The sequence below is a fragment of the Hydra viridissima genome, unplaced genomic scaffold (assembly GCF_058129835.1).
Source record: "Hydra viridissima isolate aposymbiotic clone 2 unplaced genomic scaffold, HvirCarnegie_v1 scaffold_5, whole genome shotgun sequence".
Lineage (NCBI taxonomy): Eukaryota > Metazoa > Cnidaria > Hydrozoa > Anthoathecata > Hydridae > Hydra > Hydra viridissima.
Window position 1 is genome coordinate 3,332,481 of NW_028324304.1, and position 22,951 is coordinate 3,355,431.

The 22,951-nt window shown below is 28.2% G+C and overlaps 3 protein-coding genes across 4 annotated transcripts; all 3 read left to right on the plus strand.

Annotated features, from left to right (window-relative positions):
* The first annotated feature begins 1,722 nt into the window (after window positions 1-1,722).
* Window positions 1,723-5,901, plus strand: LOC149888006 (uncharacterized). Of its 2 annotated transcripts, XM_090088277.1 has the most exons (10): window positions 1,723-1,958; window positions 2,609-2,705; window positions 3,239-3,404; window positions 3,617-3,812; window positions 3,887-3,943; window positions 4,023-4,058; window positions 4,156-4,203; window positions 4,380-4,483; window positions 5,327-5,350; window positions 5,542-5,901. In XM_090088277.1, coding segments are annotated over exons 1-10 (759 nt in total). In that variant the 5' UTR covers window positions 1,723-1,928; the 3' UTR covers window positions 5,543-5,901. The 2 variants fall into 2 exon arrangements, with proteins under 2 accessions (XP_089944403.1, XP_089944402.1); XM_090088276.1 differs by lacking the exon at window positions 5,542-5,901 and having other exon boundaries at window positions 5,327-5,464.
* A 5-nt stretch (window positions 5,902-5,906) lies between these two features.
* On the plus strand, window positions 5,907-12,174 carry LOC145202259 (uncharacterized). Its single transcript, XM_090088274.1, has 8 exons — window positions 5,907-6,023; window positions 7,433-7,480; window positions 7,841-7,888; window positions 8,322-8,447; window positions 9,103-9,131; window positions 9,648-11,529; window positions 11,674-11,886; window positions 12,004-12,174. Exons 2-8 carry the CDS (start codon window positions 7,445-7,447, stop codon window positions 12,064-12,066), a joined length of 2,397 nt encoding a protein of 798 aa, XP_089944400.1. The 5' UTR covers window positions 5,907-6,023; window positions 7,433-7,444; the 3' UTR covers window positions 12,067-12,174.
* A 3,282-nt stretch (window positions 12,175-15,456) lies between these two features.
* Window positions 15,457-18,630, plus strand: LOC149888007 (uncharacterized). Its single transcript, XM_090088982.1, has 2 exons — window positions 15,457-17,871; window positions 18,574-18,630. The coding sequence occupies exons 1-2, from the start codon at window positions 15,457-15,459 to the stop codon at window positions 18,628-18,630; spliced, it is 2,472 nt and encodes an 823-aa protein (XP_089945108.1).
* The last annotated feature ends 4,321 nt before the right edge of the window (window positions 18,631-22,951 follow it).

Here is a 22,951-nt window from a genome sequence, read left to right on the forward strand (position 1 = left end):
CGGGACATATGTTAGGGGGGAGTTCTCAAAGGAAGGAACTGGCCTCCTCAAAGACCAGATTTAAACATTTCTGAATGTGTTTGGGATTATTTGGATAAAAAAAGGCTAGATATAACCACAAAAATGTCGAAGAATGTTTCCGAATTTTAAAAAGAGAGTATGCCAATATTCTACAAAATTTCATTACATACTTATATGAATCAAATTCGAGGAGATTTGTTTCTCTGATCAATCCAAAAGGCGGACATAGTAACTATCAATTGTTTTTTCTTTTTGTATCATATTTTATTACATTACTTCTATATCGTTACTTTTGTATCATATTTATTACGTTACTTCTATATCGACTGTATAGAGCACAAACGTAGTATGTCCACATTTTTATGAAACCAATGTTTTACTATATTCTTATTGGCAGTAACATAAGCTTGTAGAGGACATTTGTAATATGTCCACAAGTGATATCCATCATTAGATATAAAACAAAACACAAGTGTAATATCTTGATTTTAGCAAAATCAACAGAGCACAAATGTAGTATTGGACATACAACATTTGTTCCCTGACAACTATTTGGTTTGTTTCGTTTTTGCCGGACATATTACAAAACAAGATGGCCACCAAATAACATTAAATTTTTTCGCAATGCTCAAGAAGTATTAAAGCTCCATGATGAAGAGGATGATTTTAAAGAAGGTATGTTGAAGAATATTATCATATTAACTTGATTAATAATTATCAAAATATTAAATTATATGCCCTACAACATAATCTAGCCGTTCTAGTTCCCTAGACCTAGTCTAGTGAGGAGGCTAGATAGTACTTTAGTAGAGTCAGAGTAGACTAGAGGAGTATAGTCTAGTTCTATTATTACAATTATAACTGTTCACTAACAGTAGTAGTACACGTACTAGATCTAGTAGACTTAGTAGTAAGTAGACTACTACTTATTAATAGTGTACTGGCACATCATTACTAGACTAGTAGTACCAAACTGCAATAACCATACTCATACTTGACTCATAGGCGTCATACTCATAGCCTCTATATGATTGATTATTATCAGGCCATGATTGAAATTAAAAGTATTAAAAAGCAGATGCTGAATTAGGCCCTTAGTATAAAGTTTAGAAAGCATGTACTTTAGCCACTTTGGACTTCGAGGCATTATTTAACTAAATCTAGAATGTCTATATAATAATAATAATAATAATAATAATAATAATAATAATAATAATAATAATAATAATAATAATAATAATAATAATAATAATAATAATAATAATAATAATAATAATAATAATAATAATAATAATAATAATAATAATAATAACAATAATAATAATAATAATAATAATAATAACAATGATAATGATAATAATAATAATAATAATAATAATAATAATAATAATAATAATAATAATAATAATAATAATAATAATAATAATAATAATAATAATAATAATAATGATAATAATAACAATAATGATAATAATAATAACAATAATAATAATAATAATAATAATAATAATAATAATAATAATAATAATAATAATAATAATAATAATGATCTCTATCTGCGCTCTTGCTACAATGTATTTTGCGCTTTTGCGACAAGTTTGCGCTTTCGCTACGTGTTTGCGCTTTTGCTACGTTTTCTTTTTGCGCTTTAGCTACTAACTTGCGTTTTTGCTACTAGTTGCGCTTTTGCTACATTCAATTTTTGCGCTTTTGCTACAAAGTTGCGCTTTTGCTACATTCAATTTTTGCGCTTTTGCTACAAAGTTGCGCTTTTGCTACAAAGTTGCGCTTTAGCTACATATTTGCGTTCTTCTTCCAAATGCCTGTAATTTTTCACCGCCATTTTAAAAAAATACGAAGCGGAGAAATCACATTAAAATATTTTTTTTATCTAACAAATAAAAATCATGAGTAAAGTAGTAAAATGTTATGGAAAAGTAAGCAGATAATGTTATAATTTTATATAAGTAATGTATACATGTATATTTATATTATTTATCCTTAATATAAAACATTTAGCTATATCTCTATCTATCTATCTATCTATCTATCAATCTATCAATCTATCAATCTATCCATCTATCCATCTATCTATCTATCTGTCTATCTGTCTATCTATCTATCTATCTATCTATCTATCTATCTATCTATCTATCTATCTATATATATATATATATATATATATATATATATATATATATATATATATATATATATATATATATATATATATATATATATATATATATATATATATATATATATATATATATATATATATATATATATTTATATATATATATATACATATATATATATACACATATATATATATGTGTGTGTGTGTGTATATATATATATAAATACATACATACATACATACATACATACATACATACATACATACATACATACATACATACATACATACATACATACATACATACATACATACATACATACATACATACATACATACATACATGCATACATGCATACATGTATACATACATGTATACATACATACATGCATACATATACAAATATGCTGGGGTGTTTTTAATGTGTTATATATTTTTTATTTCAGCGAAAGTTAGAAAAGTCCATAGAGCAAAAGTGTGCTGAAGCATCTAATCAAGATGAGTCGGTCAATTTTAAAAAATTGTTTATGGATAAACATATTGGTTTGTTCCACCTAATAATATTTCTTTTTTGTATTGAAACAGTTAGTTCTCTGTTTAAGTGCTTATTACTTATGTAGGATATCCAAGAGTCTCTTAGTATGCACTTAAGTCAGGAGTGATTATATAAACTAGTAGGTTTCAACTGAAAATGTCACATACTACTGCAGAGTATATACTTAATTAACTATGGAAATTGATTGAATAAGCTCTCTAATGGTTCATAATTTCTCCTTGATATAAAATAGAAAAAAAATTTTTAAAAAAGTTTTACACACAAAAATACAAAAACTGCTAAATAAATCTGCAAATTTAATACTTCATAGTGAATTTAGTAAGTTTTTGTATAATGTTTGACAAATAAGCAAGAATTATTTACTTATTACCAGTTGTCAAATTTTTCTTCCTTTAACATCAGCAGGAAAGAGGATTTCTTTACTATAAAAGAACTGTTTAATTTGACTTTTTGCATAAATACCAACTTGACTTTCATTCATAAAAATTTGCCTTTTGCATACATATTATTTTAATATTAGGTTATGGAATATTTACTCGAAGAGAATTTCAATCAAATGAAGTTCTCTTAGAATATAAAGGAGAGTTGATATCATGGTCAGAGGCAACAAAAAGGCACGAGAGGTACTTTAAAAAAGGGCTAGGTTGCTTCATTTATGATGTTGGTTTTGGGAATGAGAAGATAAGGTATACATACAATAAAGGCAGTAAAAGGCTACAATATTGATATAATATTTCAGATACATGTTTCAATTTTTTTAAAGAAAGTTTTTTAGTTAAATTTTCAAAAGTTGTATAGTTTTTTCTTACAAAAATATGAGTGATTTTTTAGTTTTCTTTTTTGTTTGCTTGCTGTTAACTGTTGATTTACCTTATACTTATAATTAATTTTATTATAGCATTGATGCAACTTTTTCAAATTCATATGGGCGTTTTATTAATGATTCCCCAGAAAAATTTGCCAATTGTAGGCCTAAAGTTTTCTATTTAAATGGAAAGTACCACCTATTTTTTTTGGCAAAAGCATTTATACCAGCTCATACTGAGTTGCGGTATGACTATGGTGACAGGTCAAATCAAACATGGAGAGAATCAGTGAGTTTATATATGTGTGCGTTTGTGTGTATGTGTGTGTATAATTATATTACCATGTTTTTTACCTTATTTAGAAGGACTATTTAAAACCCTTTACAGTGGATGAGGTGATGGATTCACTATGTGGACAGGTATTATGGTGTATTTTGATTTGCAATTTTGTTTTATACCCTTTTAAAAATTGACTCCTATAATTTGATTCATCTTTAGCCTCTGAAAAAAAAGGTCTTCCTAAAGGCATCTGAGGTGAGCGCACTAGTTAATAAAGGTTTAGTAAAGTTATTAACAAAGTTTTAAAAAATAGTTTTCATATCTTAAAAATAATTATATTTTTCAAAAATAGATACTATCATCTGTTTGTCCCATTAATAATGGTTCTGATCTGTGGACGGTAATATTTAATATAAGTTTATTTCATTCTGCTGTTTTTACAGGAAAGCTAAGAAAAATTACATATTTTATAATTGCTTTTTTGTACCTAGCTTTTGTTTTACTTGGTTTTGTTGATGCTTGAAAACTACTCAAAACTCTAATTTTCAACTGATTTATCATTATTTCTTAAAACAGTTTCTTCATCCAAATTATAAACTAATACAAAAGTTCATATATAGCCATCTTATAAATGAATTACCCTTTTGGAGGTGGATCCACATGCACAAACAGAAAAAATAGTAAGTTGCATGAAAGTTTAATTTATTATTCATTTCATGTTTTTTTAATGTTTTTATTTTGTGATTGATTAAATTTGTGACTTTAAATATCTGAGAGGCTAAAATCTTCTCTGTAAAGTTAGAAGACTTAATGAGAAATAAAAAGGATATTGTTTTAGTATGTTTAATGTACTGCAGTTTTTAGTACAGTTTTCTAATTTTTTATTAAATAGTATAGTTTTTCAGCTTAAAATTTCTATTAAATTATTTAATTTTTGTATTTTAAGTAAGCATAATATTAGTTTATTAACGTTTTCTTTTAGACTGTCTTGATAAGTTAAAACAGTGAAGAAATCTTGCTTTGAAAACTGGTTATTGCTTAGAAGATTAGTTTTAGATAAAGTGAAAACTAAAAACAACTATTTTCTCCACAATGAAAAAGACAATACAAATTTAGACTTATTATAAAAAATCATGCTATTAATCATAACTCACCAATCACTCTCTTTCATATTAATTTCAATGAGATGTTCAGAAATCACCAAGATGACAAAAGGTCATTTCAGGACTGTTTCTTCAACAAACATTTTAAGTTCATTTTCAAACCAGTTTTAGGAAATTTAATAATGCTCTGCAGTAATTTGGCATTATTAAACAGTAAAAAAAACGAAGTTTTTGGTTGTTATTGGTACCTCAGTTTCTCTAACTCAAAGTGTAGTTGGTTTGTATCAGATTTTTAGTTAGATAATTTCTTACCTTAAGTTCTTGCTTTTACAACATTGAGTTGCAAATTTTAGTTTCTTTCTTTTTTTAACAATTTTGAAATGCTTCTAATTCTCTTTTTATTTTGTTTTATCATGACAGCCTTTACAAGAAGAAACATCAATAGTAAGCTAAAATCTTTTACAAATATTATCTTGCATTTACTGTAATTAAACAAAAGTATTTCTGGAAAAAATTGCTGATTCTTCTGATTACATAGTATATCTGAGTGAAATTATGGTTATCTTATGAATTTTTTGTTTTTTATTTATATAAAGTAAGTTCTTTCATTTCTCTTATTTGAATTTAACTTCAAGGAAGACAATGAGATCCATTTTTTCATAAATTCAGTCACTGATGATCAGGTATAAATTTAAACAGAATGTGAAAGTCAGGGTAATGCTGATTGACTAATGTATGCAATGCATGTGTTAGTGAATGTTTTATTTTATTCTCCTGTCCATTGAAATTAAATGCTACTGAAATTTTTTAAAATTATAACAGCCCTTACAAGAAAAAAAATCAGCAGTAACTTGATGTCTTTAATCTTTTATAAATATTATTAGTTATTTAATGCAATTGAAAAAATTAATTTCTGGGTAATACTTCTTGACTTTTTATAATTACACTATATCAAGTTAATCAAATTACTAATTTCTTTTTAATTATTTTTTAGAAAGTTTTAACCACATCTACCAATAAAATCTATTCTAAAACCTCTGAAAGTCTAGAGGAAACCTCTAAGGATGTTGCAGCTGCATCAGCTAGTGGAAAGGAAAGCAAAAGTAGTCTTGCACTAGTAAGTTCAATTGTAAAATAGAAATAAGTTTCAATTTATAATCAAAGTAAGTTTTCCTTTTCAAAAGAGAAATAATTTTGCATTATTGTGTTTATTCTTTATTAAGTAGGTTTACTAGGTAAATAGAGCAAGTACCCTATTATTGTTATTCAGAAGTATATGTTCTGCATTACACTAGCTGTATAAATAACGCTAACAGCACTGAAATTCTAACAACGTGCATTAAAAAAAACAAAAAATGGTGTATACTAAGTAGTTCCTGCTTTTCTGTTGTATAGAGTGGTATATGGTCTATTTTATTTCAAGGCCATTTATGATATATTTAAGACGCCATTTCTAAGAGGCCTATATTTTATACAAAATGATGGCTGTGCTGGGCTATATAGAAGTAAACATTTTGTTTTATGAGGTGATTTAGCTTGTTGAACTCAAGTGAAATTAAATTACATAAATAAATATTAATCCAAAATACAGGGTGCTGCTTGTTAGCTAACTTGCAGAATCACTTTAGAATAAATGTTTCAATGCGTAAATATTACTTTGTATTAGCTGGCTACTCATTCACTAAAGTAATAGTGTGCCAACATGGTTTATCATTTGTAGAAGGCTGAAATTAAGTATATGTAAATACATTTGTATATTTAAATTAAACATTTTATGATACTTATGTTTTATCAACCAATCAGATATATCAGTACCTGGAATTTAAGAGAAAAATTATTTATAATTATTTTACACATAGTTATATTAAACTTAAGTTTTTCCCTTAAATGACTTTAAATTAAGTTATAAATGGCTTTAAATTAAGTTATAAAATATAGGCATCTTTGAAATGGCCTCTAATATGTAACATACTAGTTAGAGTTAAAGTAGAAGTGATAAATGCACTTTGAAAAGCTTATTAGGAAGTTCAGTAAAAAAAGAATTATGTGATTGTAAAAACGCAATACATGAATCAATTTGTTTTTAAATCTATAGATAATTCATATGGAGATTTAATGTAGAATTCATTGATTTCCAGGGGCCTAGTAATAAGTAACATGTATTTAGGTTGTTTGGTATATTTTATTAAACTTCTTTTGTTTTTATTATGCTATATTTCTTTATGGCTCTTATTTTATTTTTAAATTTAAGGATGATGACATGCATTCTTTCATCAACTCAATTACTGATAATAAGATATTTTTAGTCTTTGAAAGAGCTTAGCTTTCACATCATTTATTACTTTAAAAGTTACACCAGTTTGTTCAATCTAAACTATATAAAACAACGTTGAATTAAGTAGATTTACCAAGTCAATTTTTGTTAGAGTAATTCAGCTAGTCTTTTATTCATCTAATTGTTTCTATGAAGTACATATTTCTTATTGAAAAATCACTTCACACTCTTGTTTTATTTTGAATACCCAGGAGGAAGAAGATATGCATTTTTTTCTTAACTCAATCACTGATAATCAGGTATAGTAGTTTTTTTTTACTCAGATACCAACTACCTACCTCAAGTATTATTCTTTTGTAAGATTTTTGCAATTTGTCAAATTTTTCCCCATACGTTTAGCTACTTGTATATTTGAATCATATCAATGTCTAGGTCATTAAGATCTCTCAGATCATTGAAGTATATGTTATTTGCAAGAGATTGGTTCTGGCATCTCTTCCCATCTCAGCTCTTTCAAATTTTTCATTATTCAAACAATGATTATAATTAGTTTAATTAATTCTTATTTTTATTTACTTTTTATATTTTGTGATGAACCTCTGTTGTTTTTATTTTAAAATGCCATATTTCTTCATGTCACTTTACTTTTTAACTTTAAGGATGAAGATGAAATGGATTTTTTCAGTAACTCAATTAATGTTAATAAGGTAGCGTTTTTTTGCCCAAAGTTACTAATGTTTATAATGCAGCATGACTGCACATGTATATTTCAGCATCTATATTAAATGTCTTTGAAAATTACATTATCAAGTTTTTGAAAAAGTAACTTTCAAAAAATAACTTTTACAAATTATTCATTATTTTAAATTATCTCAATTTCTTTAACTTAAAGTGTGGTTGATCAAGCATGGTGTATGTTTAATATATCTTATATTCTCTCATGTCAAATAAAAAGTCTTGCTTTGTCAGAATTTTTAATTGTTTAATTGTTTTTGTCAGAAATTTTAATTTTTTTTAACTGTTGTCCCTTTAATAAAATTAAATAAATTTATATCTGGGTAATAATCCTTGATTTTTCTGATTGCACAATATCAATTATATCCATATGAAATTACTGTTTTTTTATTGAAAATATTTTAGAGAGTACTACCAACAACATCCACCAACAACATCCTGTTGAAAGCCTCTGAAAGTATAGAGGGGAATTTTAAGGATATTGAATGTACATCAACATGTGAGAAGGAAATCAAAAATAGTCTTGTGCTAGTAAGTGTATTATTTAAAAATAAAATTAGTAAAAAAAAAAGAAAAGAAAAGTAATCTTGCAATCTCTTAAATGTATTATTTCTTCTTTAAAAGTCAAAATCTAATTAGATTTTCAGTTCATTTTAATCAAATCCTTAAAAATTAAGTTAAAAATTAAATATTCAAAATATGACAAGAAGAGAAAACTATTAATAGCTTTTGTTTATTTTTATGTAGAAATTCAGATTGATATTAAGCAGGGAATTGCAAATATAGATAGCCTTATACTTGAATTCTTTTTGATAGGAAAATTTTTAGTGAATTAAGTTTCACTTGACTTTCTTTCAGTATATTCTTTTAAACTAAATTTAGCTAAGTTCCTTCATGTTTCATTAAATTTGAAAACCAAAGATTAATACAAGTATTGTTTTTACATAAAAAAAGTTATTGAAAACTAGGTATTAGTTCTTACTCTGACTGTTGTTAATCACTTATATATATCAATTATTAAAAACTAATAATTTTTAAGTTGCTCAAAGGAAAGGAATGAGTAATAGGTTAAGTAAACTGATAAAAAATGTGTTAAGCTATCTTCCAGTGGAAAGTTGATCAACTCAATGACTTTGTTTTACTAATATTCTTCTTTTTTAATAACTCAATTTGACTTTGTCCTTAGAATGGTTCATCACAAAACCTGAAGATTTCGTAAGAATATTTTCTTTTTTTATGGAGTTTTTTTTTAGTTAAACTTCTGAGCCTTTTCTATTTATTTTCTACATTTATTAAATTGTATAACACATAAAACTTTGTCACTCTATGTAACTGTACGTTAAATAAACTTGGTTTTTAGCTTTGGCAATTAAGGTAATAGGTTATAGCTCTGTTTTTTCTTTGGTGAATGCAGAAGTCAGCCTGCAAATGCAAGAATTAAGCACTTATTGACTTTGACAAGAGGTTTTTAGGATAAAATGTGCTGATTAAACAGGAAGGTTTAACTTTCAACTTTAAACTTTGCATTTGATCGATATATTCTATTGATCGGTTAAATAAGCCCACTTTTTTACTCCACATAAAAAAAGTATTCTTTTAAAAGCAATATTATATGGATACAAATTACTCCAATTTTTTAATCCATATTTTATTAACCAGTTCTCTGTATCTTGAAAGCTTCACTAAGTCAGAAAGTAGTTTTTTTATGTATCTTTTGTGTTTGTTCTTTAGTTTAGGAAAACGTAGAACTGTAAAATGCCCTGTAGAAGGATGTTCAAAAGAAATTGTAAATCTTTCACGGCACCTGCAAGGTAAATCTCATCTTTGGTCAAAGGAAAGTTCACAGAAAGCCATGTCATATTTTAATTTACGTAAAAGGTCTTCAGATATACCAGTTTTAACCCATTGCTTATTTCCATCTTGCATGTCGATTGTAAGAAGGATTGATGACCATATTAAAAAGGTTCATAGTTTAAAACCTTCTGATCAAGATTTTAAAAGAATAGTTAAAACTTCAGGTAAATTTATACCAAGTGATGTTCAGCAAAACACTTTTTCACCAAAAAAGTTTATAAAGAAGAATACTTTAACAAAAAGTATTAACTCGTCACCTATCCCTATGATTGCGCCCTCTACAGTTGAGAAACATTTTGAGGAAAGCCACAGTGATCTGGATATCCATGATTCTTGTTTCTCTGAAAATGATGAAGAAATAAGCATTACTGAAAGTGAAGATGAAAGTGATGATTTATTTATTCCTGAAGATTGTTTTTCTTTGCCCCTCAACAAAAATATTCAAACTTTACTTGAAATGTTTCATAGTTATTTGATTGGTCCTGATAATCTTAGAGAAGGAGCTTCAGCAAGCAGAACTGTAAGCGACGTTCGAAGATTTTTTCAAATAGTTGGCACCAATGAAGATATTGTTACAGTTTTAAATATTGAAACTGTCCGAGAAAGTTACCTTTCAAAACTTCAGATCAAAGAGCTAAAAGCTGGAACTATAAAAAAATATTTGTTTTCCTTAAAAGATTTTTGTACTTTTTTAATATTAGATAAAACAGCTTTAAGAATATCTGGATGTAAAGCATCAGAGTTATCTGACATGAGCTTAAAAATAAATAATTGGAGAAAAACATTTAACCGAGCAGATCGCCGAAATTTTTGGTTACGACAGGAACGTGATCATGAGTCAATGATAACACCATCGCAAGTCTCAAGATACTTTGATTCAAATAATGCAAAAGATGCTTGCACACTTTTTAACTTTTTTTATTTAAACCAAAGGCCTGTCACTCAAGCAGAATACACAACAATGAGGGACCATTTGTTAGTAGAAATACATATTGGAAATGCACATCGCTCAGGTGTTTCTGCTAATGTTACCATAGAGGAATTTAAAAGCCATCAACTTACTGCAGATGGTTCATATATCATTTCTGTAGAAAAGCATAAAACATTTGATACATATGGCCATGCACACATTACGTTGGAACTTGAAAAGTTTAAGTGGTTGGCTACATTTGTTACTAAGATAAGGTCCCAGATATCAAGTAATTGTAGAAATATTTTTATATCTTGGTCAGGTCTTCCGATGAGTTCTGGTGCTATAAGTATGCAACTTGGTTCATTGTGGAAAAAGGCAGGAATTTTCGAAGTTGAATCTGGTAAGCGCAATGTTTGTGCAACCCTTTTCCGTAAAGGAGCATCAACAGGTGTGCGTAAATTTAAAATAGGGGATTCACAAGAAGTTGCTGACCTAATGGGACACTCTCTTGCAACTGCAGAAAAACATTATTACACTCGTTGTAAAAGAGAAACAGCTGCAAGTGCTGGTAAAGCTGTAAGATCTTATTTTCTTAATCAAGATGTTATTTCAACTCCATCAACTCCAAAAAAATGCTTAACAAATAGTTTTAATTCAGTTGCTGATTTCAACACGAAAAGAAAGAAATGGACTAAATTAGAAGAAAATATTTTAAAAAAAAATTTTCCCAATGAATGTCCAAGTGTGAATGATGTTGTTGAGAAAATGCCCTTGATAGGTATTGAAACCACGCCTAAAAAAATATATGATAAACTGAGAAGTATTTGTAGATCTCCAGCTCTCAAGGTACATAGGACTTAAAAAAATATCAAAGCAACATTTTTTAGGTAATACCTAAAAAATGTTGCTTTGATATTTTTAAATAGTCTCAATCTCTTATTTGTTTACTCTCATTAACTCAATATTAGCAATAAATAAAAATTTTTATAGACCAATGTTACACCAAAGCGAGAAAAACTGTTCCGGAAACAAGATATATTGTTACTCCATTCTACTTGTGGTGATCTTATTAAAGGGGGACCTCTAAATCAACAAAGAATAGAGGATGCAATCAAGGAATCAAAATTAAATACAACATATAACTGGTGTCAGTTAAGAACTAGAATTGGTTATGAGAGAAAAAAACAACGCATCACTATGAAAGTAAGTTTTTCTTTGGGCTTTTACAGTTTTTGCAAATTTTGCAATTTTTTATAAAAATTTATATGAGAAAGTTTTTATTTAATCTATTTCACATATTTAAATTCTGCATTCCCCTAGATAAAGTCAGAAGATGAGCTTCAACCCACTGAAACTAAAAACCTCAATCATGCAACTGATTGATTGAAAAGCCTTCAACGAAATTATTCTTCTCCTTGGAGATTTGTCTAATAATTTAATCATCCTGTTTAAAAACTAAGTTATAAAAGAATATAAGACTGATCATATCAAGCAGCAGTTTTACTGGTTTTAACATTATTTAAGTTTTGTTGTTTAATGAATGTTTCAAATTTTAATCAAATCTCAGAGTAAACGTTTGATTAAAGTTTAATTTTTATTTTTAATAATTGAGCTGGGTAGAAAGACTGAAATTGAATTATTGAATGTGGTGAGCAAAGTCCTATGGCTAACCTTCACGTGGTGCTCACTGTTAACTATGATTTACTAAAATATCTCTTTTAATCATAAACTAATAGCCAAGGCGAATAAGGTAAAAAAACCAAACACATAATATTGAACTTATAGAAAAATATGATACAGGTAAGTGCTGTTTCTAATCTTACTTCGAAGTTGTAGCATAGCTAACCATTTTGTAAATGTAACGGTTCTTTCTCTAAAACTATTATTTGTACAGTTTCGCAAAGCACGGTGACTATGTATGCATTTTAAAGGTAAAATTATCAAAGTACTATGACTATGTTTTTTAAAGGTAAATTTAGAATGGTAGTTTCAATTGGATTAATTAGAACTATCATTTGCTAAGAAGTTAATAATTTAATTTTCTTCTTTTTGTTTCTTCATGTTTCTTTAAGAACAAGTGAAATGTTTTTATACAAATTTTTTTCAACTAATGTCAAACTAAACTTAGAATCGGTATATGTTATTGCTTTTTCTTTTTAATAATTTTTTTTAGTTCGGTTTATAAATGGTTTAGCTTATTTGAGCTGATAAATCGATCAAAGTTTTTTTTTTTTTTGGTGCAGTGTATTAATGGCGAAATTTAGATGATAGTTCTGAGCGGATCTTCTACATGATTGTATGGATTTAGAGACTAGACTATTTGTGTTGAAGTCAATATTAATAATTTTAATGTGTATCTTAACTTGATAATTACGTTATCGACTGTGTATTTTGATTTACTAAATTTATATTTTTATTTTGATCATTTTTGTTTTCTATTTGTAAGTCTTTGGCTGATCTTACAGCTCTGAAATATATTGTTCTCAGAGAATATTCTGCATGGTCATGTAAGTACATATACATGAACAAACGCATATGAATATGCGTTAGTGATTAACATTTCGTTATTACTTAATAGACGAGTTTTGTTTTATGCCTTTTAAACATCCAACAGCATTTTTGCACCAATGAGCATACTGTATTTAAGAATAATATGCGTTCCAGTTTGATGAACAAATTTTGCATGGCCATAATTAAAATTTTTTGATCATCCATTCTCTTCACAAAATCGAAAAACGTGGAGTATCATGATAAGGACTTTATATATTTCCAAGTAAACCTACTGTTTAACAAATTCAAGTAGAGATACGAGTATTTAAATTTCGCAATCGGTTATATGCTAATATGATCAAGAAAATCATATACTTCACATCTTTGAAACACATAATAACAGACAGCAGCTGTGAGCACTCTTTTAAAAATCTGCTTTCTAGAACTTCGATATTGTGCACTATCTTTCTTCAATTTACTCTATTAAACTATTCCATGATAGCTATATCTAGAAATGATTTTTTATGACAGCCATAGTTAGGTCAGAAAACAAAAAAATTGAGATTTAGAACATAAAAAAAATCCATAATCATATATAGTGATGGTGGAGGAATTTTGGTAACAAAACTGACTGACTGAACTTTATCAAGTCTGTTTTTTTGCCATTCCTGCTAGAAACTTAAGAAAATGTTGGTTTAAATTCCCAAAGTTCTGCATCCAGTCTTTTTTCTTTCGCAATATAAACCAGTATGGGTGCCACCATGTGCAGAAAGACCCAAAATCATATTAGCCTACTACAAATGGCAGGCAATATGAAAACCAAGTGAACTAGTTTAAGAATATCCAGAATCTGTGACACACTTAAATAAATCTATTGTAATAGAAAAATATTATATACTCTCCACACCAAATTTAACGGCAATCCCCTAGTCCCAAAGTTTATTTCTGTATTCTTTTTTACTTCTGTCAAACTGGATTAAAAACAATTGCACATCAATTGATATATATATATATATATATATATATATATATATATATATATATATATATATATATATATATATATATATATATATATATATATATATATATTTTGAATTGAATGTTGACATCTTGTATAAGAGTGTATGTTATGTTAATAAAAAACATCAAATAATACGAATTCTCTAAATACAAATATTAATTTATGATGAAATTTTCGCTGGATTATGGTTACCAGCATCATCAGCTCGATAAATTATTTTAAATTACAAAAAACGGTTAAAATTAACTGACGTCAGCAGTTGAATGGCTTCTTTCTTTTTTTATATCCTTACGTAAAAACGTAAAAAATGGTGTCCAAAATTTAGTTTTAACAAATTGCCCATTATCCAGATTAATCCCGCCATTTAGAGGGGAACATTGGTGTCTCTGTATCTCAAGAGCCTCACGGACCTTCCGATCAAACTTTTTTGTCTCTACTTTAAGAGTTTTAGTTCTCTCCCAATTAATTTCTTCTGAACATGATTTATCATGTGTGGCTATTGCAGACTGATGATACTTGCCCTCATTTAAGAATTTTTGATGTTGTTGGGTTCGAGTTCTAATTTGTAATTTCGTTTCGCCAACGTATTTCTTTAAACAGTTACATTCAATTAAGTAAGTTCCAGGTTGGCTTTTGCGTGGTAATTTAGATTTGTTTTTACACGTTAGCAGTGATCTTAAATTGGGATTCGATTTAAAAACTACCCTATATCCAACTTTTCTAAATATTTTTCTTAATTTTGGGGAGAGTGATGGTATCCACGGTAATGAAACTGTATGGAGGGTGTCACACTCGGATTGATATTTGTTTTTATTTATAGACCGATTTTTTCTAATTTGGTTTGCAATACTTACCAGTTGACTTTTGTCGTAACCATTTTCGTTGAACATTTGAATTAGAAAATTTATCTCGTTTTGTAAATGTAAATCACTGCATATGGAGTAAGCTCTGTGAACGTAACCTTTAATAATGTTCCCCTCTAAATGGCGGGATTAATCTGGATAATGGGCAATTTGTTAAAACTAAATTTTGGACACCATTTTTTACGTTTTTACGTAAGGATATAAAAAAAGAAAGAAGCCATTCAACTGCTGACGTCAGTTAATTTTAACCGTTTTTTGTAATTTAAAATAATTTATCGAGCTGATGATGCTGGTAACCATAATCCAGCGAAAATTTCATCATAAATTAATATTTGTATTTAGAGAATTCGTATTATTTGATGTTTTTTATTAACATAACATACACTCTTATACAAGATGTCAACATTCAAATCATATATAACAGCTAAATACGGAGCTGATATTTACAAACGAACTGAACAGTTACAGTTACTAAAGAAGTCGGTAGCTAAATCTAAGAACCAGTATATTTTTTTGCAAAAATGTGAAAGGCACAAACTTATTCCGAAATCGTTACGTATCAACAGCCCTGTAAGTACAAAGAGAGCAAAGAGTATAGTTTTTCAATTTAGATTAAAAATTTTGATTTGTATCAAAAACGATGCTAGAAAACGATATTTTTTCCTTATAAATGAAACTAAAAACCTCCAGCAAATTCTTAAGGTTACTCTTGATGAAATAGACTATAAAAAAGTCGAACAAGTCACTGAGAAAGCCCGTGAAATAATGTTCAAAAAGTCAAAAGAAAGATTATTCAAAAAGTTTAACGTTCTTCTAAACGAATTTAAAAGTAACCACGGTAATAACAGCTGCAAGTTAACCACGTATACAAAGAACGCTGTTTTAAATCTATGCAGTACCGAGATTCCAAAACACCAAAACGATCTTCTTAATCTTGGCCCACACTTTGTACCTTCTTTGAGAGATATCCCTTATATGGACATTATTGCAATAACAGAGTCTTTTGCTTTAAAGCTGGAATATAACAACAAGATTGAAAATGCACAGGATTTGAGGAAAAATGTCTTAAAAGAACTTAAAATGGGCAAAAAATTAAGCCAAAATTTAACAAGAGAACAAAGAAAAGCACTTAAAGAAATTAAAGAAAGCAAACTTGTCGATATATATCCGTTTGATAAAGGTAATGGTTTTGTTAGAATAGAACACGAAAAAGCTTTAGAAAAAATTCGCGAACAGATTGGTCCAACAAAAGTTCTGAGTGAAGATCCTACTTATAGTTACGCGACTAAGATCAGAACCTATCTCTCACAACTTAACAAAAAGCAACGATTTTCAAAAACTGAATATGATAATATATATCCAAGTGACCCCATCCCACCTCGTATGTATGGTCTAATTAAAGCTCACAAACCTGAAAAATCCTATCCTATGAGAATAGTAGTATCAACAATCGGCACGCCTAACTATGGAATATCAAATTACTTAGTAAAGACAATACAACCTGTCTTGAACAAAAACAAAACACGTTTAAAAAACTCTTTTGACTTTATTAACAAAGCAAACTCATGGAATATAGAAAAAAATGAGGTTCAAGTTTCATTTGATGTAGTAAACCTCTATCCATCAATTCCACTTAAAGAAGCTACTTTCATTCTTTTGGATCAACTAAATAAAGATGATTCCTACAAATCTTCTACTAAACTTACTATATTGGAAACTAAAAAGCTGATAGATCTTTGTTTACATCGATGTTATTTCTTGTGGAACGAAGAAATTCATGAGTTGGAGAATTCCGGTCCTATTGGCCTTTCGTTCATGGTCATACTGGCGGAATCTTTTCTACAATACCACGAAGAAAATGCTTTTAATATTGCAAAAACATTAAACCCTCCTCTTGATTTAAAATCCTATCTAAGATATGTTGACGATAGTCATGCTAGATTTTCAAAAATTCAGGAGGCAGAGCAATTCCAACTTATTTTGAATAAACAACACCCTGCAATACAATACACAATTGAAATTGAAAGCGAAAATAAAACTTTAAACTTCCTCGATGTAACGATAATAAATAACACTAATGGTAATTACGAGTTTAAAGTTTACAGAAAAGAAGCCATTACGAATATTCAAATTAAACCTCACTCAAATCACGACCCCAAAATTTTAGGCGCAATATTTAAAGGTTACGTTCACAGAGCTTACTCCATATGCAGTGATTTACATTTACAAAACGAGATAAATTTTCTAATTCAAATGTTCAACGAAAATGGTTACGACAAAAGTCAACTGGTAAGTATTGCAAACCAAATTAGAAAAAATCGGTCTATAAATAAAAACAAATATCAATCCGAGTGTGACACCCTCCATACAGTTTCATTACCGTGGATACCATCACTCTCCCCAAAATTAAGAAAAATATTTAGAAAAGTTGGATATAGGGTAGTTTTTAAATCGAATCCCAATTTAAGATCACTGCTAACGTGTAAAAACAAATCTAAATTACCACGCAATAGCCAACCTGGAACTTACTTAATTGAATGTAACTGTTTAAAGAAATACGTTGGCGAAACGAAATTACAAATTAGAACTCGAACCCAACAACATCAAAAATTCTTAAATGAGGGCAAGTATCATCAGTCTGCAATAGCCACACATGATAAATCATGTTCAGAAGAAATTAATTGGGAGAGAACTAAAACTCTTAAAGTAGAGACAAAAAAGTTTGATCGGAAGGTCCGTGAGGCTCTTGAGATACAGAGACACCAATGTTCCCCTCTAAATGGCGGGATTAATCTGGATAATGGGCAATTTGTTAAAACTAAATTTTGGACACCATTTTTTACGTTTTTACGTAAGGATATAAAAAAAAAAAGAAAGAAGCCATTCAACTGCTGACGTCAGTTAATTTTAACCGTTTTTTGTAATTTAAAATAATTTATCGAGCTGATGATGCTGGTAACCATAATCCAGCGAAAATTTCATCATAAATTAATATTTGTATTTAGAGAATTCGTATTATTTGATGTTTTTTATTAACATATATATATATATATATATATATATATATATATATATATATATATATATATATATATATATATATATATATATATATATATATTAATAATAAACATCAAATAATACGAATTCTCTAAATAAAAATATTAATTTCTTATGAGAAATTTTCGCTGGATTATGGTTACCAGCATCATCAGCTCGTAAAATTATTATTAGTTACAAAAAACGATTAAAATTAACTGACGTCAGCAGTTGAATGGCTTCTATCTTTATTATTCTTACGTAAAAACGTAAAAAATGGTGTCCAAAATTTAGTTTTTACAAATTGCCCATTTTCAAGATTAATCCCGACATTTATAGGAGAACATTGGTGCCTCTGTATTTCAAGAGCCTCACGGACCTTCCTATCAAATGTTTTTGTCTCTACTTTAAGGGTTTTAGTTCTCTCCCAATTAATTTTTTCTTGACATGATTCACTATGTTTGGGTATTGCAGATTGATGATGCTTGCCCTCGTTTAAGCTTTTTTGATGTTGTTGGGTTCGAGTTCTAATTTGTAATTTCGTTTCGCCAACGTATTTCTTTAAACAATAGCCAACCTGGAACTTACTTAATTTAATGTAACTGTTTAAAGAAATCATTTATTGGTCTTTAATCTATAGCAAAAAAGTATAAATATGTTGATTGCAATATTTAGACATTCATTTAACAAAGAATATCCCAAGTCTAAAAAAAGAGGAAATGTTGAAAAAAAAAAAAATTTTTAGATGGTCTTGTTTGCAGGTTATACTTAAACCAGCACCCCTTCATTGGTGTTGTGAAAGATTCTAGTTTTTCAAATGTTTGATCAACAATTGGATTAGATAAATGTGTTCTCGAAATTATTCATAATTATATTGAGGCTGTAAGTTTTCCAACATTTTTTTTTTGTATTATAGTTTTTGTTAGCTATTTTTTGTTTAAGTGAGTTAATAGTATTAGAATTTTGTTTTTAGAGTTGGTTTTGGGTGGTTAATGTGTAGCAACAGAAAACACAAATTAATTTAGAAAATGTTATTAAAACAATGGCAATAATGTCGACAATGATGCTAAGTTTTTCATTAAATAAATTGTCTAAATCTGGTAGGTTTACACATTGAAGGAAAATTTACCTGATTTTTAACATCATAATCAATTAGCTTTACTGAGTATGATGAAATAAATAAAATAGTTTCTATATACCCAATATTATGGAAGATGTAAGGGGGCATTATATTTACAGCATTATATATAAGGTATAAAAAAAGAAAGAGGATATATTGAAAAGTTCGAATTAGTATTATAGATATTTATGATCTACATTTATTTACAAGCATATTTGCTATAAATTATAATATTATGTTATCCATATCTTTTTTATTTTGTAAAAGTAGTGCTAAAATGGATGCAACCACTACAGAAGCAAACGATACAAATTGAAGCAGAATTCTATTGCGCGATCATGGTGGCAATCTGATATGAATAGCAGAATAGCACAAATGTCGAATGGTTTTCAATCGAATATTGTATAGTAATAGTTTTTTGTTTCTTAAAAATATTTTGAAATTCAAACCTGTTTTTTAAGCTGATTCATAAAAATTAAAAATCAGACCAAATAATCATACGCCTAATACATCTTATTACCCTTAAGGGGAATGTCCCTCAAAAAATTATTTTTTAAAGCAAAGCATTTACAAAGTTGTTATATGTTTTAAATAAAACTATATTAAAAATCAAAAAGTTCTATCATAAAGTACAGCACCATGTTGCCATGGTAACCTGGTAACTAAGGAAAAAAAGGGAAATTAGTTCCTTCACCCTGGCAAAGATTGCAGTCGATCAGAAAGTCATTAATAGCTAATTTTTTCCCAGTTTATTGATGAAAGATAGATCTATGCAATAAACAGACAGTTTTTGTTAAGAACTTTCCTGTCAGGTGGTAGCCATGTTTAATTTTTGCTATCATTTTAAGCACGAAAATTATAAATGTTTTCTAAATTTTTTTCTGTTTAAAAAACATTTTAAAAAAGTTGTCTGCTTATTGTATACATCTTTATGAGAGGAACACTTTTTGAAAATTTAATATAAATCGGTCAAACGGTTTTCAAGATACTTCTGCCGGGAGGTTAAAAACCTGCGTTCTGAGAAAAATGACAAATAAGAGAAAATTAAAATGAAAAGCATTATAAACTAACAGTTATAAAAGAAATATAATATAAAAAAGCATATTATTATTAGTTTTTAATCATAAACACCAGCCCCATACAAACTTCCTTCTTTCTGCTCAAATTTGTCAGATTTTTTATGTTTGCGGCCTCTTAAAATCATTCTTCGTTTCTGGATCGTGTCTTTGTTTTTATATACTGACATGCTGACTCTTCTCTGGTTCAAGTAATTCAGATAAGCCTTGACCGAGTGTTCTCATTGCATATACCACTCTTTTATTGATATCATAACCTGCTACATTTTTTGATGTTTCAAAAACTAATTTAAAACCACAAATGCAGCTTAATAATAAATTGGATGCAAATCCTTTGCAAGACTTTTCATTCTCGCTTAACAATAACAGAGATGGTTGCAAACATTCAGGACGTGCAAGTTTCATAAATATGGAGGCAAGAATTTCCATGTCAATAAATCTGTAGCCACTAACAGAGTCTGAGTTTCTACTTTGTACCATTACTGGCTTAACTTTTCTTTTTGATGCACTTTCATATACATATTGACTTTCAGTATTTACATAGTTTGTTATATTTACATCATTACTATTGACACTATTTAAACCAATATTTACAGTTTTTTCTTGCTTTCTTATTCAATAAAAAGAACGTTTACGTTTTCTAAGACGTTTAGTTGAAAACTTTACTCTATCAGTAACACTTTCATCACAATTTGCTATTTTAGATTTGTTCATTTTTACTCAATTACAGATTTGTAACTTGAAAAGATGACTTAAAATGAGGAATTTTCAAATATGAGGTTTTGAAATATGACTTGTAGCTTGCGTTTCTAACAAAACTGAAAAAAAATAATGCAAAAAAAGGGGTTTTATTGATATTTTTCCTGTAACCAGGGACGTTGCTAGGGAAAAATGACACATAGATGACCATACAAAAATGTAATTTATTTAACAAAAAGTTTTGCTTTTTAAAAACTGTTTTCACCATTCAATTTCTTAATAATTTTACTTTCATATTAGCAAAAAAAAAAAAAAATCATAAAATTCTTAAATTTTGAGGGACTTTCCCCCTTAAAATAATGTTGTAAAACAGCGAATTTTGCAAAAAATATCTAATAACTTTACCGATATTAAATGAAAAGATGAACCACTTTTTTGATAAAAAACACGCAAGAAATCGCATCTTTTTAATTAAAAAAAATCTACTCCCGTTTGTGAAAAACATTTTTCAATTAATTAAGAAAATAGGAGGATAAGAAAGAAAATTCTGGTACTAAGATGGGATTGCCCAATTAAAACCCTTAAAAAACCCAGTTAGGACCCAGTTCTATCCCGCTGACAGAATCACGATGGGATCCGGGTGGAACCCCAGTTTGGATACAGTTATTTAGCCCAATAGGGTCCTAGCTGGGACACAGTTGTAATGGTTAGCTGGGCTGTCACCCAATTTCTTACTTTTAGGTTATGAATTCATTTTTCATCTTTAATCACAATTCTGTGAAAAATGGATTCCTTCTTTGCCTTTGAAAAAATAACTAAAGTATGGTTAAAAGCTTCTCATTGTCTTTTTTCTTCAAATCATGTGATTTTGAATAATTCCCATTGCTTTCAAGCATTATAATATTACAACTAGTAATAATATTTTAACAAGTCATTAATTGTTTCACACGGATACTCGCCTACACATTCTTCCAACTCTTCGTTTTCATATCACTTTTTGTTTCATCAGAACGTCTTTTCTAGATGGTTATCTACGACTTCATTTGGTCTTAGCAATACCACCATAAATGTCCACAAGAAAACAATTACTTTGACCTACACTTCTTTAAATGAAATTAATGAGTTAAAAATTTCAAAGGGTAAAAGGGAAAATTCCCACAAATTTCATCTTTGATACATTGAAACAAGCTATTGTAATCCAATGAACTATTTGTAGTATAGTATATTAAATCTAAATTCTTGTTTATAGTTCTTTCATAAACACTGTAATTTGATTTGATTTTAATTTAATTTTAAAAGCATAAAAATGATAATAATTATAATATCTAATAGTAAACAGTGGAAACTTATTCAGGTTCCCAATTTTTTTTTAAACAATGTTAGTTTGTTAACTTTTGATAAAAAAGCATGTTGAAGGAATTCATATGAGACTTAAGAAGATTTAAATGTTAAGATTCAAAGAATTAAGTCAAAAAGCAAAAAGCCAAACAACTAAATAGCGGATAATAAGCATTAGGTAAATAGCAAGATAATTATTAATTTTTGAGAACTGCTGTATCCAAAGTCATCCTTGATACAAAAAATTCACACAAAAAAACTAACGAGAGAACAGTCTCATATTTTGTCAAACAAGGTTATGTTTAGTTCTTCGATATTTAATCTTGACTTATTATTAACAGCATTAAACGAACTAGAAGAAAAGGTGGCCGAGGTCTTTAAAGAATATCAGGAAGAGGTAATAGAATAATAAAAATAAATAAACGCTCATGAAGCCAAATGAAACAATTTCGTTTGTCATGATAATTAAACACCAAAATACAACTTGAATCCTTATTTTCCCGAACTTAGGCAATAACGTGCTGATTGAACTTTGACATCTGAGTCTTTGGTTAAGAAAATTTGCTTTGGAAAACCTTGAAGTATCAAACTACTTGTTAAAAAAGGCTCGCAAACTTGT